We start from the raw sequence: 20,317 nt of genomic DNA, 5'->3' as shown, positions 1-20,317 counted from the left end.
CCTATGCTGCTCTGGACAGTTCCTGACACGGACAGAGGTGTCAGCAGAGAGCACTGTGGACAAGACAAAAAAGAAATTCTAAAAGAAAAGAATTTACTCTGTAGCATACAGCTGCTAATAAGTACTGGAAGGATTAAGATTTTAAATAGAAGTAAATTACAAATCTGTTTAAACTTTCTGGCACCAGTTCGTGCCAGAAAGTAAAAAAAAACAAAAAAAAAGTTTTCCACCAGAGTACCCCTTTAAGACATACATATGTATTAATTTGACCTACAAATGGAGTTTGATTTTTTTTTTTTATCAATCTTGTGTGACATAATCATTAACATAATGCTCTGTGATTTTTTTGGTTATATAATTATAATGGCATGTTTGCCAGGCTATTGGGAGTATACCTTACCTGAGTACTTGTCATATACTGTTTCTTCCTAACTTGTATCTATTTGGTTGTAGCTACCTAAATGTGTTTGCTTACTAAATAGAAAGTTGCACTATTTCGGTAGCAAATGAATGTTTGTACAAAGGTATCTACTGCCTTTAAAAAGGTTTTCTGGGCATTTTATATTGATAGCCTCTTCCTGGCTCCCATTCATTCCAATGGAAGCTGGAAGTTGCCAACCGCTTCTGGAACCATTTACTGTTTATATGCTGAAGCTGCACCTCTGCTGAACAGATCATGGGTGAAGGGTACCAGTTGTCCAATTGGTTGTGCTGATTGGACATTAATGGCCTATCCTGAGCATAAATGGGTCTTTAAAAAAAAAAAAAAAACGACTCACTTTCCTTGGAGTAGATGGTTGGTCGCTAAGGTTGTCAGACCTGTGGCTATCATCTAATCACCAGGCCAGTTTAAAACCGAAAAGGAGTTGTCAGGTTGAGTCTACCCACTTTAAGTACAGGACTTTATGGGCTGTAATACTTAGTTTTGCTATACTTTTTATGGTAATGAATAGGGAAATCATGAAATTTGCGACATGTGGCTAAGCCTTAAGCAGATAGATGAATATACCTTAAGCAGATAGATGAATGTGCAGTGCAGACTGACCCCTATTAACATGTTTCAAAGAGGAGTATCTGCCATGGGAAGTTACCACACATCTTATTTTTCCCAGCTGTATTCACAATAGTAATTTTTAAATGAGATGGTCATCAGTCTTGGAAAGTGAAGTCTCTAGCTATAATACTGTATTTATAAATACAGTATTTATAAAATCTTTTAAAACATGGTTTGGGTTGGTTTCAGTTCTAAACATATATTGGGTTTCCAGCAAAAGCCTTCTCATCGTTCTGACAGAACCATGAAAAGTGTAATTCCATCCCAGTAGATGTCTAAAGACTCTTTGTTATGCCTTGTTTTATAGTGTGAGTAAATCTCTTGTAATTAGACTCACATGTAACTCGCCCATACAGCCAAGTTGCAGTTACCAGAAATGCCCTTTGGGGGATACAGCAAACTAAATGGACCATTGTCCCCATAGTGACACAGGTCATTGCTTGCTTAAAAACAGAAAGCTTCTTCAAGTACAGCATAATAAGGCATGGTTATATCTTTCAGTTATTTACTGTAAACTATATGGTTAAAATACTTAACAACAAAGATTTACATATATATTTAGGGTGAAGTCACATATACAGTATCTTGCATATATTTTATGCTGCAGATTTAAATGCAATCTAAATGATTGAACACAGCATAAAATCTGCAGCATCAAATACACATAGGATACTTTTCATGTATATAGACCCTTAATAACGTACAAAATATATAACATTTTAAACACTGATGAAGCACAAAATTAATTATTAAGTTCAGAAGTGTCATTAGCAGAATACAGAATTTCCCTTCATAAAAATCTGTTTATCTGTACTGCTTTCATTTCTGTCCTCTCATGGAACAAATAAAATAAAAAAAATCTGTGTTTTATTTATGTGGTCACTTACTATTTATGTCTTCAAAATATAACATTGGGACAGCCACAAAATATTACCTAGCTTTAAAAACTGTGGTCAAAGGTTGTAATGGCTTCCAAGGGGGGGAAAAAAAGAAAAGAAAGGCATTCGGGGTCATCGTTTTCAGACATGTCATATTGCTGATTCTCATAAAACATCAGGGCTGTTTACCTTTCATTGCATTTTCTAGCAACAGAAATACATCCAAATCTTTAGGGCTTGTTAATTTAAATTGGACTTCACTTTTTAAATAAATCAAGATAATGGCCATTCATAGACCTAAAGGAGAAGGTAAGTAATGGTCCAGGAAAAGAGCTGCTGCACCAGTATTTAATTTGTCAATCACCAACAAAGCTGCACTTGTACTAGTTACTTTCTAATAGAGGGCATATTAATAATGTAAATACTTAATAAAGACTGAATAATTCTTTACACTGGGAAAATTCCAAGAGGATGTTGTGTCGCCACAGTCACATGACGTAGGCTCTTTTAACACATCCTTTGTTAACAGCTGTATGACATTCACTGGTATACAGTTAAAACTAGTTTTTAGTTATAACTGGTTTTCCCTAGTGAAAACTAGTTTTGACTAAATGCCTTTGTGAAAACTAGTATCAACTGCTTTTCCCCAGTGAAGACTAGTTTTGACTGAGTACCTTTGTGAAAACTAGTATTGACTGTTTTTCCCCTGTGAAAACTAGTTTTGACTGAAAGTCTTTGTGAAAACTAGAATTGACTGCTAGAATTGACTGCTTTTTCCTAGTTAAAACTAGTTTTTATTAAATGCCTTTGTACAAACTAGAATATTTACTGAACGCCTTCGTACAAACTAGAATATTTACTGAACGCCTTCATACAAACAGGAATTCTTACTGAATGCCTTCGTACAAACTAGAATTTATGCCTTCGTGAAAACTAGAATTGACATTTATATATATTTTTTTTCTTGAGGTTGTTTTGTGTGACATATTGTACTTTATATTAGTAGTACATTTTGTTGATACATGCAGTTTTTTTTTTTTTTTTTTTTTGCATTTTTCTAGATTTGAAATTCTCTACTTGTAAGAGAGATAGCCATGCCAAATAAATTTAGTTATTAGGGATGTCCCGATACAATAAAAAAATGTTTTTTTTTTTAAGACAGAGTACCAACGCTTTTTTTTTTTTTTTTAAAGTACTCGCAGTTTTTTTTTTTTATGGAAAAAAGGGGGCGTTTTCAGTTGTTATTAGGGAAGGTATATTATATATATATATATATATATATATATATATATATATATATATAATTGATAGTAGGCAGCACACCAACTTTAGTGAAATCAAGTGTTCTTTATTCCATGTAAGAGAGACAACGTTTCAGCGATCTCACATGGCCATTTTCAAGTGTGAGCGATGTGAGATGGCTGAAACGTTGTCTCTCTTACATGGAATAAAGAACACTTTAATTTCACTAAAGTTGGTGTGCTGCCTACTATCAATTATATTTAAAACGAGGATCGGAGCACCGGGATTCAATTGGCTGGCACCCCAGGATTTTTCTCATTGGATGTGCTGCTCTTTATTGGTATTATATAAATATATATATATATTTAAATCTATGTAGGTGGCTCCCATATTAGCTGGGTAGTTATTCTACATAATAGCTTGTAGGTAGTAGATAGCTCCCCACATTAGGTATCTAGCAGATGTCCTCCATATTAGGTATCCAGCAAAAGTCCCCCACATTAGGAAGGTAGCAGAGGTCCCCCCATAGTAGGCAACAGTTCCCTCATAGTTGGCAGCAGTTCCTCCATAGCAGGCAGTAATTTCCACCACACCCCTCCCCTCTGACATACATACCTCCTGTGGATCTTCTTTCTTTTTCACCTTTCGGGTCCAGCGCGATGCAGTGATTGTGGTGGTGGGAGGAGGCACTGGTCCCGAGGCAAGATGGATTGCTATCAGCCACCATCTTACCAGGCGCAGCACTACACGTTCATCGGCAGCCATTATCTGCATGACGTAGATGTATGTCACAGGTCGGGAATACCTTCCATGACGTACATGTATGTCATGCGTCGGGAAGGGATTAAAACTAGTTTATCATAAGTCTATTTTCTCATAACACTGTAGTAGTTTTCTTTTTTGTTGTTTTCATCAATCTCTAAAATCCTTTTTAAAAATTCTTCCATCTTGTTCCTTGATTTGAATTTGTCATAACGAATGCCTACCACAATTAAAGCGCACCTGTCCGATCAAAAACTGTTACATGTTGCTAGGTACCTAAACTTGATCATGTTCATTTAATTTGAATGTTTCTAATACCCATATTTCCATCAGTAATAAAGGGGTACCCCGGTGGAAATATTTATATATATATCTCAAATGGTGCCAGAAAGTTAAACGGATTTGTAACTTACTTCTATTAAAAAAATCTTAATCGTTCCAGTATTTATCAGTTGCTGTATACTACAGAGGAAGTTATTTTCTATTTGGATTTCTTTTCTGTCTGACCACAGTGTTCTTTGCTGACACCTCTGTCCATTTCAGGAACTGTCCAAAGCAGGAGCAAATCCCCATAGCAAACCTCTCTTGCTCTGTACAGTCCCTGGCACAGACAGTAGAGAGCACTGTGGTCAGACAGAAAATTAATTAAAAAAGAAAAGAACTTCCTCTGCAGTATATAGCAGCTGAAAAGTACTGGAAAGATTAAGATCTATTTAAATCCAATACAGAAATTGGGGCTCAGAGTCGTGAATATTAGAATATCGTATGTTTATTTCAGCATATAATGTATAAAGTTAGAATACTTGTGAACTGTGAATCACAGGGCCCTTGTGAATCAACAGAAACACAAAATGGTTGTTCAATGGTTAATATAATAAAATTAAAATCATGGCAAATAAAAAGGGTTTTTACAATAAAATATGGCTTTTAAAACACATCAAATAATCCTTTCTATAAGTGTCCACACATCTATAGGAATGAAAGCAATGGTTTGGTGATTTGTAAAAATGCAGTGATTTCTCTGATAGTCTTGGTTCGTTATTTCCACAATTATTTTGTATCCAGTTAGAATAAATAGTAAATGTCTTGAATAAAGAATGCAACGATTTGTGCAAAGTTAGTGGCAATTGTATCAACTGACTTTAGAATGTAACAAATCTGGATCCTCTATGCAGAGGGCTCGCTGTTGGAGACACAGCCATCTCCCAATTGTGCAGGACCTTTCCTCAGCAGCTAAACATATGTACACAGTGTACATCTGTTTAGCTGCTGAAGAAAGGTCCTAAGGACCTGAAACGTGTCCAGCTTCAACCACAAACAATCCAAGTGCCACATCAACCTTTTCCACAAGAATACAACGGAGAACTGCTGCAGTATCCACGGACTGAGCCCACTGCACATCTGAGACGGCCGAGTCTCTAGCAGCGCACCCTCTGCCCAGGGACTGGGACTCGTCCGGCAATCAGCACAATTTACAGAAGGTACCAATTCAGACTACAATTTTAAAGCGCTGTTCTTATTGAACCTAACACTGCCACTGCACAATTGGGAGATGGCTGTGTCTCCAACAACGAGCCCTCTGCATAAAGGATCCAGATTTGTTACATTCTAAAGTCAATTGATACAATTGCCACTGACTAACTTTGCACAAATCGCTGCATTCTTTATTCAAGACATTTATTATTTATTCTAACTGGATACAAAATAATTGTGGAAATAGCGAACCAAGACTATCAGAGAAATCACTGCATTTTTACAAATCGCCAAACCATTGCTTTCATTCCTATAGATGTGTGGACACTTATTTAAAGGATTATTTATGTGTTTTAAAAGCCATATGTTATTGTAATAACCCTTTTTATTTGCCATGATTTTAATTTTATTGTATTAACCATTGAACAACCCTTTTGTGTTTCTGTTGATTCACAAGGGCCCTGTGATTCACAGTTCACAAGTATTCTAACTTTATACATTATATACTGAAATAAACATACGTTATCCTAATATTCACGACTCTGAATCCCAATTTCTGTATTCTATTTCATATTTTTTGGCACCATGGGTATAGGTGTTTTTTGGGCAGCTTGAGTCTCAGGTTGCCAGGTCAATAGGAGCCTCTCTACCACTCTTTTTTCTTGTAAATTTACAAATCTGTTTAACTTTCTGGCACCAGCTGATTTATAAAAAAAAATAATAATAAAATAAGTACCCCTTTAACTTTATTTACTTGCTAATCTTGCTCACTGCTTTTTCAATAATTTCAGATGGAGGTGGATAATATACAGTGATGTCACAGTATGGGGATAATATACAGTGATGTCACAGTACAGAGATAATAAAGATCACATGCACGACTGGGCGCGTGGCGAAGGGGGAGGAGCTGAGCAGAAAGGCCAAGATTGCTGAGTGTATGGCAGTGTTTCCCAAGCAGATGTTTCAAAACTACAACTCCCAGCATGCCCGGACAGCTTTTGGCTTCTGAAAATGCTGGGAGTTGTAGTTTTGCAACAGCTGGAGGCACCCTGATTGGGAAACACTGATATATGGTCTCACTCAACAGCTGACATTTGGGCCACTTGTCTTTTTATTTGGGAAACAGGCCCTGAATGTTTTAATCTAGTGACGCCCCTGACTGTTAGCATATTACAGAAGTCAGTCACATATCTTGTACAGGCCTGCACTGCCCGTAGCTCCATAACATCCCACATCTGATCAGCTGTTTTCCCCCGTGCTAAACTTTTCCACCACAGAAAAAAAAAGAAAAAAACAGTAGCAAAGTAGAAATATTTACAGAAAAATATTATGGTGTCCCTTGAAGTGAAGCTCCATAAAAGTTTATGAACTCCTGGTCTTGTGCTGCGATCCACAGAGGTTCCTAGCACTGATGCTGTAAATTCATGCATGCTCGCTCCTGGCAGCCACGCGCTCCCCCAGGCAAAATCCGCAGTCCCATCCGCAGCTTTGTCCATCAGCCATCTCTTGTCCATGACTCGTGGACAAGATGCTGCTGCTGCAGGACTCATCAGTGTCCCAGGCGGTATGGGAACCCCTTTAATAAAATATGATTTTTTTAAAAAGAAGTATATTTGAAAAACTATTGTTTTGCCAATATGTACAACATATCAAAAGTTTTGTTTTGGTGCTTAGCGGAGGGGTACACAGGTATGCAAGGGTGACGTGGTCAGCCCGCACGAGAGAGCTTAGCAGAGGGGGTACGTAGTTATGTGGAGGCAGCGTGGTGAGCCCACACAAGCGTGCTTAGCGGAGGGGGTACGTAGTTATGTACAGGCAGCATGGTCAATCCGCATGAGCGTGCTTAGCGGAGGGGTACACGGGTATGTGGAGGTTGACCACGAGTCAGGCGACGTCGCACAACCAATCAAAATCGTTCTCAAGTGCCACGTGTAAGCTAGATGAACTTTGACCTCTGTGGAAACATTTTGAACTGGGCCATTTTTTTAAAACTAGTTTTCTCTACTTTAAACCAGTTTCAAATGACATTCAGTTTTTGATTGGCAGTAAATTATAGTTTGTATGAAGGCGTTCAGTAAGTATTCTAATTTGTACGAAGAATTCAGTAAATATTCTAGTTTGTACGAAGGCATTTAGTAAAAACTGTTTCAACAAAGGCAATCAGTCAAAACTGGTTTTAACTAGGAAAACGAGTCAATTTTAGTTTTCACAAAGACATTCAGTCAAGATTAGTTTTTACTAGGGAAAACCAGTTTTAACTAAAAACTAGTTTTAATTGTAACATATATACCCTCTTTGAAAATATACTGTTGTTTCCTTCCTTGGTTGTGCTACTGATTTGCAGAATTTTGTGGTCAACTTGTGGATTCTGACTACAAATGCCTCAGTAGTCAGCCTCTAACAGTAGAAGCCCTTAGGCTCCATAACAGATTTCTCTCTAATGACTAATCCTACAGCTGCATGTGTGGTAGCTACCACATACCAGTAAATAAAATACTATGTTATTTGGATTTATTAGGAATGCCATATCTTGGTTCTTGCATATCTATCTAATCTTAACACAGGAGTCAGGGTTCTTGGATGTTACCTTTCTTACCACAGTGCTCTCCCATTCTTGAATATTGGTTATATAGATTGGTTATATGTAAGTTCAAACAGAGCATCAATAAAAGGGAAGAAAGGAAATTTAAGTGACTTTGAGTGTGGCATTGTGGTTGGCACTAGATGAGCTCGTCTGTGTATTTCTGGAAATGCTTATCAACATGGAATTTCACATACAAGCATCTCTAGGGTTTACAGAGATTAATGTTATGAAATATTTAGTGAACGGTAGTTGTGTGGATGAAAATGCCTTATTGATGTCAGAGGAGAATGGGAAGACTGGTTTGAGATGACAGAAAGTGAACAGTAACGCAACCACTCGTTACCATGAAGTTGTACCTTACCTCTTCAGTGAGTTCACCGAATACAGTTAATGCGTCAAGCAGAAGACTAGCTGTGTAGAAAGACTTTATCATATTCCTAAAAGACATGAGAAAAATGAAAGGATTGATAACTGAAGTTGGAAAGTCAGATCTGACAGCAAAAAAAAAAAAAAAAAAAAAAAAAAATGTTCAACCTTCACACACCACAAACCTGAGAATCTATACTGTTGAGAACCTTTTACGTAGGCCAATTATTGGGTCAATGAGTGTAGGAACACTTGTTCGAAAAACAGGACTGTGTAAAATGGACAGCGATTAGATTGATGAGATAATACTGGTTAGTCGCCTGATGACATCTTCTGCGCGGTCATTAATATTAATTGTTACTGTCTATACATTGCTCTGTGTAAACAGGTGATGTGCAGCCCACAATGAAGAAGATAAAGGGCTGTACAAACAATCCAGCGTTCATTTGTGCAGCCTGGTCAGTTATTAATTGAGCCATAAGAAAGCATCATAGGATAACACTACAGAGTGACTTAAAGGGGTACTCTGCCTGCCCCTAGACATCTAATCCCCTATCTAAAGGATAGGGGATAAGATGTCTGATCCCGAGCGTCCCGTCGGAGCATTGTGACATCACGGCTCCGCCCCTCATGACATCACGGCCCACCCCCTCAATACAAGTATATGGAAGGGGGCGTGGTGGCCACCACGCTTCCTCCCATAGACTTGCATTAAGGGGGAGGAGCCATGACGTCACAATTCTCCGGCCCCTGTATCGCCCTTCATTACGCACAGAGCGAGTTTGCTCTGTGCAGTAATGACAGAGGGGTGCTGCAGCCGAGATCCCGGGGTTCCCCAGCGGCGGGTCCCCCTCGATCAGACATCTTATCCCCTATCCTTTGGATAGGGGATAAGATGTCTAGGGGCGGAGTACCCCTTTAGAAAATGCCAATGCTATCTAATCTATCGGCATTATGCTACAGAGCAGTAAGAGCTGAGTAGATTAATATACATCTTCATTGAAAAAGATTCACTTTATCTTGTAACTTATTGACAAGATATCCCAGCTCTTTATTCTCAGGAGTCCAGTGGACAGTGTCACTCAATTACAGGACCCCTTAGCATGGAGAGATCAGAGATTTCAATCAATAAATTACAAGTTATACTGATTTTTTTTTCTGATAAACACAAATTAATCTGCTCTGCTCTATAATATGAAACAACTAGATTAGATCGCATTTTCCTGGTGACAGGTTAGGTTTCAACAGTCTTAGTCAATAGCAAAATATTTATTCTAGGACACTTTTATAGTGATTCAATATTTCTTTATTTTTATATGCTACACCTCATAAAATACCACATGAATCCTCCACTAAATGTAATATTGGTATTGTGGCACACATTTTATGCAGCTTTCCACTACTGTAACTGGACAGAATTTACTTGAGCTTCAGCTGGCACGAAGGCTCAGAATAAAAACACAACATGATTTATCTTGAAACAACACTACCTGCATGGTTTATTTTACTACAAATATGTAATTCATGTGCCCTTCTGTTTAATAGCAAAATAGTGTAATATTTATCAATGTCTAAAAAAGGAAAAAAAAACTTTTCCAGCTAGCACATGCCTTTAATCAGGCTAGTAAGCATCAAGGGCATGGTACAATGGCAGCTCCGTTTATCAATGTCATGACCTAGCCAGTCACACCAAAAATAAAGATTTGGATATAACAGAGTGAAAAAAACAAGTTAAACAAGAAAACTATCTTCAGCAGCTGGATAATAGATATGGAATAATATTAAAAGGCTCTTTCAGGGGTTACCATAGCAAATTTCATTTTTGTAGCTTTCTGCGGTTTATTTGTACAAGCATTAGACAAAATAAACTGCCAAAAATAGTAAGAATTGCTTGCTCAACTGCACTCAACTGTGGTCACTAATACAACTAATGCAAGGTAAGCAGCGGCATGAACTGTGACCAGTCAAACTTCAATGATTGGTTTTCTGGTGGATTTCACAAACAAAAATAAAACACACAAAAGCCCATGTGTAAATACAGAAAAATTGAGCCTGCTCCATATTTACAAAGGCATTAAGCCATTTTCTGATGTAGCATACAAAAGTCTTAACAACTTATTATATAAAAAAACAAGTGTGCATGGCTACATTGGATTCAAAAAGAATAGATGAATAAATGAAATCTGCTGACACTAACTTAAGTCCACATCCACACATACATCAAACCATGTATGCTCAGTCTTGATGGGAACAGATTATAGCAAAATCTACAAAGAAAGAAACCCTCTGTTGTCTTGACCATAGTTCGGAAATAAAAGTAGGATTCAGATTTTACACTTCAGCTTGGTGAGTACCAACATTTGCACTTTTCTTTTCTTTTTTCTTATTGGATTGAGTATAGTTACACTGGAGTCAACAGCCAGCCACAATAGTTGGCATAGCTAAAGCAAACCTTGAACAGTCCAGCATGAAGGGTTAAGGCAGAGTTTGTTATTAGGCTTCAATACACTAAAAGTGGAGTTCAAACTCAGAAAAACATCTATGAGACAGAAACATCAGTGGCACTCACCATAAAGTGCTCAAACTTCTTTATTTAAGTGCAGAATAACATCCAGAAAATGTAAATGGCCATGGACACTGGTATACCCAGAAAGGTTACAACTGTTTGCCACAAGAGTCACATAAGGTGTACAATCAGCAGTTGAAAACAATTAAATGCAGATAAAACAACATGGCACATTACCCAATGGACCCAGGGCATTTAATTGTTTAGTAAACCATATGTTCATTGAGTATGTGTAGTACCCCACATAGAACCACCCAGAGTAACAGACAAAACTGGTCTTGTAGCAAAGAATTTATACATTCACTGGGACTACACCTAACAAAATGCTTCTTCTAGTACACAGGTAAGGACACCAGGAGCAGGTACTCCACTTGTGGTTTCCTATTGGTGTGGCACCACTGGATGTAAACCTGCTCTGTACTAGGGTGTCATTAAGATTACCACATCTACTGAATGTAACTAGTGGTCTGCTTGCTGTTATCTTGGCTAGACCCGGATTCTTCTGGACCAATGTCCAATGTTTTATGAATCTGGGGTAAACAAAAACACTGATATATTGGGGAAACAATGTTTCTGCCATCCCATTGGAAAGCACCTCTTTTTCTACATTTGTTCTAAAAAGTGTTTGGAGATTTGCAAAATATTGTCAAATCTTAAGGTTTTCATATGCACTTGTATAACCCACATGCTAACTGATTATGTAGTATTCTTGGGTCATAACTATGTTTCCCAGTTGTCTGTTATTTTTATTTTTTTAAAATATTATAATCATGTCTCCTTGGCCACTGTAGAGCTTACTGTTTTTCCATCATCCAATTTGGTAGGTCCCTAGGGTAATAGGTGTCTTAAAGGGGTACTCCGCTGCCCCAGCATTTGGAACATTTTGTTCCAAATGCTTAGAGCGGGCAGCAGTGGCCGTGGCATCAAGGCGCTTTTGATGCTTTCCCACAGACCTGCATTGAGGAGCATGGCTGTAACGTCATGATCCCCGCTGCCCGCACCCAGCATTCTAAACGAATGCCGGGTGCTGCACAGAGATCACGGGGTCCCAGCTGCGGGAACCCCACAATCAGACATCTTTACACTCATCCTTTGGATAGGGGATAAGATGTTTAGGGACAGAGTACCCCTTTCACCTTCCCAGGAACCAATAATTCTACATTACCACCCACTTAAATTGGTTGAACTAGATGGACGTATGTCTTTTTTCAACTGTATTAACTATGTAAATGGGGGGTTGGGGGAGATTTAAAGTGGTTACCCAGAATTAGACAAACATAGCTGCTTTGGCTGCCCTTTGGCTGTCCGGGCATGCTGGGAGTTGTAGTTTTGCAACAGCTGGAGGCACCCTTGTTGGGAAACACTGGCCTAAAACAGTGTTTCCCAACCAGGGTGCCTCCAGATGTTGCAAGACTACAACTCCCAGCATGCCTGGACAGCCATTGGCTGTCCAGGCATGCTGGGAGTTGTAGTTTTGCAACAGCTGGAGGGCCACAGTTTGCAGACCACTGGTTTGTGGTCTGTAAACTGTAGTCCTCCAGCTGTTGCAAAACTAAACAGCTGAAGGGGACCGGCGAAGAAGTTCACTTACCCTTCCGAGGCTCCAGCGACGATCGCTGTCGGAGATCGTCGCGTGGCACTGTCGCGCGGCAGTGTCGTGCAGCGCTGGATCCTACGGAAGCCGGTAAGTTGCGCAGGCTTCCCAACCAGGGTGCCTCCAGTTGTTGCAAGACTACAACTCCCAGCATGCCTGGACAGCCTTTGGCTGTCCAGGCATGCTGGGAGTTGTAGTTTAGCAACAGCTGGAGGCACCCTGGTTGGGAAACACTGGCCTAAAACAGTTGGGAAACACTGGCCTAAAACAGTCACCCTGGTTGGGAAACACTGTTTTAGGCCAGTGTTTCCCAACCAGGGTGCCTCCAGATGTTGCAAGACTACAACTCCCAGCATGCCTGGACAGCCTTTGACTGTCCAGGCATGCTGGGGCTTGTAGTTTTGCAACATCTGGAGGCACCCTGGTTGGGAAACACTGTTTTAGGCCAGTGTTTCCCAGCCAGGTTGCCTCCAGATGTTGCAAAACTACAACTCCCAGCATGCCTAGACAGCCTTTGACTGTCCAGGCATGCTGGGACTTGTAGTTTTGCAACATCTGGAGGCACCCTGGTTGGGAAACACTGTTTTAGGCCAGTGTTTCCCAGCCAGGTTGCCTCCAGATGTTGCAAAACTACAACTCCCAGCATGCCTAGACAGCCTTTGACTGTCCAGGCATGCTGGGACTTGTAGTTTTGCAACATCTGGAGGCACCTTGGTTGGGAAACACTGTTTTAGGCCAGTGTTTCCCAGCCAGGTTGCCTCCAGATGTTGCAAAACTACAACTCCCAGCATGCCTAAACAGCCTTTGACTGTCCAGGCATGCTGGGGCTTGTAGTTTTGCAACATCTGGAGGCACCCTGTTTGTGAAACACTGTTTTAGGCCAGTGTTTCCCAGCCAGGTTGCCTCCAGATGTTGCAAAACTACAACTCCCAGCATGCCTAGACAGCCTTTGACTGTCCAGGCATGCTGGGACTTGTAGTTTTGCAACATCTGGAGGCACCTTGGTTGGGAAACACTGTTTTAGGCCAGTGTTTCCCAGCCAGGTTGCCTCCAGATGTTGCAAAACTACAACTCCCAGCATGCCTAGACAGCCTTTGACTGTCCAGGCATGCTGGGGCTTGTAGTTTTGCAACATCTGGAGGCACCCTGGTTGGGAAACACTGGCCTAAAACAGTGTTTCCCAACCAGGGTGCCTCCAGATGTTGCAAAACTACAAGTCCCAGGTTGGGAAACACTGTGCCCGGCCTCCGCCCCACCTTACTGTAAGGGCATGCTGGGAGTTGTAGTCCTGCAGCTGGGGGCAGGGGACAAGCTTGTCACTTGCCCACACATCTCCTGCACCACATAACTACAACTCCCAGCATGTCCTTACTGTAAGGGCATGCTGGCAGTTGTAGTCATGCGGGGCGGGAGATGTGTGAGCAGGTGATAATAAATGTACTAACCCATTTTTTTTGTTTTCTTCTCATTTCAGATCCGTTTATCCTGTGGACTCCTTTGGATTCGGTGGACTACTTCGATGACCAGCGTTTTTCTTTGTTTGATTTTAATAAAATGGTTAACGAGGACTTGTGGGGGAGTGTTTTTTGTAATAAAAATTTTTTAAAACCTGTTGTGTTTTTTTCTTACTTTACTAGACAGGCTTAGTAGTGGAAGCTGTCTTATAGACTGAGTCCATTACTAACCTGGGCTTAGCGCTAGCCACAAAAACAGCTAGCGCTAACCCCCTATTATTACCCCGGTACCCAACGCCACAGGGGTGCCGGGAAGAGCCGGTACCAACAGGCCTGGAGCGTCAAAAATGGCGCTCCTGGGCCTAGGCGGTAACAGGCTGGCGTTATTTAGGCTGGGGAGGGCCAGTAACAATGGTCCTCGCCCACCCTGGGAACGTCAGGCTGTTACTGTTTGGTTGGTATTTGGCTGAGAATGAAAATAGGGGGGACCCTATGCGTTTTTTTCTTTTAAATAAATAATTAAATATATTAAAAAAAACGCATAGGGTCCCCCTATTTTTATTCTCAACCAAATACCAACCAAACAGTAACAGCCTGACGTTACCAGGGTGGGCGAGGACCATTGTTACTGGCCCTCCCCAACCTAAATAACGCCAGTCTGTTACCGCCTAGGCCCAGGAGCGCCATTTTTGACGCTCCGGGCCTGTTGGTACCGGCTCTTCCCGGCACCCCTGTGGTGTTGGGTACCGGGGTAATAATTGGGGGTTAGCGCTAGCTGTTTTTGTGGCTAACGCTAAGCCCGGCTTAGTAATGGACTCAGTCTATAAGACAGCTTCCACTACTAAGCCTGTCTAGTAAAGTAAAATAAAAATAAAACACAACAGGTTTTAAAAAAAATTTATTACAAAAAACACTCCCCCACAAGCCCTCGTTAACCATTTTATTAACATCAAGCAAAGAAAAACGCTGGTCATCGAAGTAGTCCACCGAATCCGAAGGAGTCCACAGGATACACAGATCTGTAGAAGAAGTAACCAAAAAAAAAAAAAAAAAGTGTAAGTACATTTAGGGAGAAAAAAACTGTGTTAAAAAAATGTAATAAACACACACACACACACACACTAAACGCCGTTTACCACTTCTGAGCCATGACTACAATTTACAGTGATCCCTCAACTTACAATGGCCTCAACATACAATAGTTTCAACATACAATGGTCTTTTCTGGACCATCGTAAGTTGAAACCAGACTCAACATACAATGCTACAGACAGTCCAGATCTGTAAAACGTGTCAATGGCTGGAAGAACCAACCAATGAAAATGGGCATTCACTGGTAAAACCCCTGTATTACTGAAGTGTATGCACTGACTGGTGTCTGGTATTACATGTTCTGTACACTTTACCTGTATCAGGGTTAGCTGCTCTTTTGGACACCAGGTGAGGGCGACTCCATTACTTGTTTGGGACATTGCCTGTACTGTACAGGACCCCTGAAGAAGCTCCTGTCCTCTACATAGACCAGTGTTTGCCAAGCAGGGTGGCCCCATCTTTTGCAAAACTACAACTCCCAGCATGCCCGGACAGCCTTTGGCTGTCCAGGCATGCTGGGAGTTATAGTTTTGCAACAGCTGGAGGCTCCCTGCTTGGGAAACACTGACATAGACAGTGATTTACAGCTCCCAGCAGATCTTTATTACTTTTATATGTAAGGATTTGCTTTATCTATATTAGTTATCTACTTATTTTTCTTTGTCACTTTTTCCTATTTTGGATGACATTTTGGTGCCTTTAGAACCAATTACCCTGTTTCCATAGAGTTATGGTCTCAACATACAATGGTTTCAACTTACAATGGTTTTCCTGGAACCAATTAATATTGTAACTTGAGGGACCACTGTAGTTATTGAATTATTTAGATGTGGTGAAAAAGCTAAAAAAAACTCAAAAACAAAAGATCCAGAAGGAAACCTAGCAGCCAAACCTATTCAGACAGCAGGAAAGAGGAACAGACTATTTTTTCTACTACATGAAGTAAATTTCCCACTTTTGCCTATGTGTGCCAAATTTATTAATGCCGTGCAACAATTTAGTAAATTTGTCGCACATAGTCAAAAATGAAGTAGAAAAAAACACGGTAAAAACCAGACTACATAGTAAAAGATTAGTAAATGCCCCTCATAAAAGAGTGATGGTCACATTATTATGCCCTGCAAGACCACAAACCATGACACAGAATAGCCAAAGCTCAAGGGTGTAATAAAAAAGTAATAGACAGAGGTTTTGTGTGGAGGTCATCTTTACAGCAGTATTACTAGATGTATAATAAAAAAAAAACATGAATAGACAAAATTGGGCCGTTGATGGCTCTGGTCCTGATGAAAAGAAAGTTCTATAGACCCTTCTCAGTGTCTAAAACGTGGTTTATTAGCACAGAAAGCAACGCGTTTCTGGTCCGAACTGGACCCTTCGTCTGGCAACGTGCATCGTGCAACGATGCACGTTGCCAGACGAAGGGTCCAGTTCAGACCAGAAACCTGTTGCTTTCTGTGCTAATAAACCACGTTTTAGACACTGAGAAGGGTCTATAGAACTTTCTTTTCATCAGGACCAGAGCCATGCCATGACACAGTGCTGGTGAAAGTGCACTAAATAAGCTGGCACTGTGCTGATTTGTATAGTACACTACTATAGATGGAGAATGCTATCTAAGCAAATGACAGCAAATGACAGAAGAAAAAACAGCATCACAGAAGGAGGAGGAGGAGGGGATTATGCCACAGCACTGTGTACATATAACAGTAGGTACAATGGTATTTGCATAGGGCTCAGCTGCCCAGAGCTTTTTGGGTGGTCAGGGATAAGAGGAAAGATTTGATTTACTTTTCTAGAACTGCGTGAATCATCAGGAGCAGACAGCTTGCATGTATCCATCCCAGAGCTCACACAGCCCATACATGTATGTCATGAGCCTAAACCCAGTCTATTAAGTGCGCTCAGGAACTTATAGCAACTGGGATCCAGGGTGATGTCTGGCATTACTCCTTCAGTAGCTGCGATTAAAGTTGATTGCCACATCTATTAGTGCCAAAATCCAGCTGCCAGTAGCTCAGTGGATTAGGACCACTGTAGCAAAATAGTGGGGTTCCGATCAGCTGAAAAGAAAGGCAGATATCCTTTACCTAACTTTGTCCCGTTAACCCCTTAACCCCTTAAGGACTCAGCCCATTTTGGCCTTAAGGACTCAGACAATTTAATTTTTACGTTTTCATTTTTTCCTCCTCGCCTTCTAAAAATCATAACTCTTTTATATTTTCATCCACAGACTAGTATGCGGGCTTGTTTTTTGCGCGACCAGTTATCCTTTGTAATGACATAACTCATTATATCATAAAATGTATGGCGCAACCAAAAAACACTATTTTTGTGGGGAAATTAAAAAGAAAAACGCAATTTTGCTAATTTTGGAAGGTTTCGTTTTCACGCCATACAATTTACGGTAAAAATGATGTGTGTTCTTTATTCTGAGGGTCAATACGATTAAAATGATACCCATTATTACATAATTTTATATTATTGTTGTGCTTAAAAAAAAAATCACAAACTTTTTAACCAAATTAGTACGTTTATAATCCCTTTATTTTGATGACCTAACTTTTTTATTTTTCCGTATAAGCGGCGGTGTGAGGGCTCATTTTTTGCGCCATGATCTGTACTTTTTTTTGATACCACATTCGCATATTAAAAACTTTTAATAATTTTTTAATAATTATTTTTTTATAAAATGTATTAAAAAAGTAGCAATTTTGGACTTTTTTTTTTTTTACGTTCACGCCGTTCATCGTACGGGATCATTAACATTTTATTTTAATAGTTCGGACATTTACGCACGCGGCGATACCAAATATGTCTATAAAATTTATTTTTTACGCTTTTTGGGGGTAAAATAGGAAAAAACGGATGTTTTACTTTTTTATTGGGGGAGGGGATTTTTCACATTTTTTTTACTTTGACTTTTACATTTTTTTTTACACTTGAATAGTCCCCATAGGGGACTATTCATAGAATTACCATGATTGCTAATACTGATCTGTTCTATGTATAGGATATAGGATCAGTGTTATCGGCTATCTTCTGTTCTGGTCTGCTCGATCTCAGACCAGAGCAGAAGACGCCGGGAGCCGGAAGCAGGAAGGTGAGGGGACCTCCGTGCGGCGCTCTGAATGATCGGATCCCCGCAGCAGCGCTGCGGGCGATCCGATCATTCATTCAAATCGCGCACTGCCGCAGATGCCGGGATCTGTATTGATCCCGGCACCTGAGGGGTTAATGGCGGACGCCCGCGAGATCGTGGGCGTCGGCCATTGCCGGCGGGTCCCTGGCTGCGATCAGCAGCCGGGATCAGCCGCGCATGACACGGGCATCGCTCCGATGCCCGCGGTTATGCACAGGACGTAAATGTATGTCCTGGTGCGTTAAGTACCACCGCACCAGGACGTACATTTACGTCCTGCGTCCTTAAGGGGTTAAAGGGATAATCCGGGAATTTTTTTTATTTGACTATGCTACAGGGGCTGTAAAGTTAGTGTAGTTCATAATATAGTGTCTTTACCTGTGTGTGACGGTTTTCTCACAATTCTTATGTGATTTTCACCCCAATATTTATTTTTAACAGCATACAAAATGACTGCTGTCTCAGATTTTTCCCAGCTTGCAATGCGGTCGATACCTGACTCACTAGTCAGCTGATGATAGAGAGCCATCTGCTTCAATGTGTGGAGAGATCAATCTGCAACTAATGCAACAGCTGTAGGCATCCTGATTGAAGGCCACAGGTCTGCAGCTCATTTAGTTTCAATGGGTGGGGTAACTGATGTGTGGGAAGGAGGAAAATGGTATCATGGGATTTGTAGGCAAACAAGAAAACAGGAAATACAAGTTCACAGAAAGCTAGCCACAGTGTTATGGTAATCTCACAGCATAGCCATTTAGCCCAAGACAATCGCAGATCCTTCCTAAGCATGTCCATTACTGTCTGTCAAGTATGTACTAAAATCACCTTATGCTGGATAACCCCTTTAATGACGCAGGACCTAAATGTACATCCTGGTGAGGTGGTACTTAACGCACCAGGATGTACATTTACGTCCTATACATTACCTTGAGCATCGGAGCTATGCTCTGGTCATGTGCAGCAGGTCCCGGCTGCTGACAGCAGCCAGGGACCTGCCGGTAATGGCCGACATCCTCGATCGCGCGGATGTCCACCATTAGCCCCTCAGATGCCATGATCAATACAGATCATGGCATCTGCAGCGCTGCAGTCACTAAAATGGATGATCTGATCACCCACAGCGCTGCCGCGGCGATCCGATCATCCAGAGCGGCAGACTAAGGTCCCCTCACCTGCCTCCGCTGCCTTCCACGGGTCTTCTGCTCTGGTCTGAGATCAAGAGCAGAAGATGACCGATAACACTGATCAGTGCTATGCCCTATGCACAGCACTGAACAGTATTAGCAACCGAATGATTGCTATAAATAGTGCCCTATGGGGACTATTAAAGTTGAAAAACAAAAAAGTTAAAAAAAAGTTAAAAAAATAAAAATTTGTCAAAATTCCCTCCCGCAATAAAAATTTTATTTTTCCCATTTCCCTTTTCCCATTTTCCCCATTTCATCCCCAAAAAGTGTTAGAACTATTTTTTATAAACTTATTTGATATCGCCGCATGCGTAAATATCCGAACAATTAAAATATAATGTTAATGATACCGTACGGTGAACAGCGTGAATGTTAAAAAAATAAAAAGTGCTAAATTGCTGCTTTTTTAGAATATTTTATTCCAAAAAAAATTTGATAAAAATGTATTTTAGATATGCAAATATGGCATCAATAAAAAGTACAGATCATGGCACAAAAAATGAGCCCTAATACTGCCGCTCATACAGAAAAATGAAAAAGTTATATGTCTTCAAAATAGAGGGATTTTAAAGGGGTACTCCACACCCCTAGACATCTTATCCCCTATCCAAAGGCTGCTGGGGACCCCCGTGATCTCTGCTGCAGCACCCACCTGGACGGCTTCCACCTCACACCGGCAACGCTGGAGGCTTCGGATCCCGACCACAATGGCGGACGAGCGTGACGTCACAACTCCGCCCCATGTGACGTCACGCTCCGCCCCCTCCCATAGACTTGCATTGACGGACCTCCCTATGCAAAGTATAGGGTATAAGAAGTCAGATCGCGGGGGTTCCGCTGCTGAGTACCCCTGGGATCTCTGCTGCAGCACCCCGTTATCATTACTGCACAGAGCAAACTCGCTCTGTGCGTAATGACGGGCA

At 40.8% G+C, this 20,317-nt stretch overlaps 1 protein-coding gene across 4 annotated transcripts in view; it reads right to left on the bottom strand.

Moving 5' to 3' along the window:
• The window catches only part of VTA1 (vesicle trafficking 1), a 270,718-nt gene that overhangs the window by 96,558 nt on the left and 153,843 nt on the right, over positions 1-20,317 (bottom strand). For all 4 annotated transcript variants that reach the window (XM_056567241.1, XM_056567242.1, XM_056567244.1 and 1 more), the window contains one exon: positions 8,355-8,430. In XM_056567241.1, coding sequence (XP_056423216.1) covers positions 8,355-8,430 — 76 coding nt within the window. The remainder of the gene's footprint in view (positions 1-8,354; positions 8,431-20,317) is intronic.

The sequence above is a fragment of the Hyla sarda genome, chromosome 3, assembly GCF_029499605.1.
Source record: "Hyla sarda isolate aHylSar1 chromosome 3, aHylSar1.hap1, whole genome shotgun sequence".
Lineage (NCBI taxonomy): Eukaryota > Metazoa > Chordata > Amphibia > Anura > Hylidae > Hyla > Hyla sarda.
Note: the sequence above shows the minus strand (reverse complement) of the source record. Positions and strands in the feature narration are given on the sequence as shown.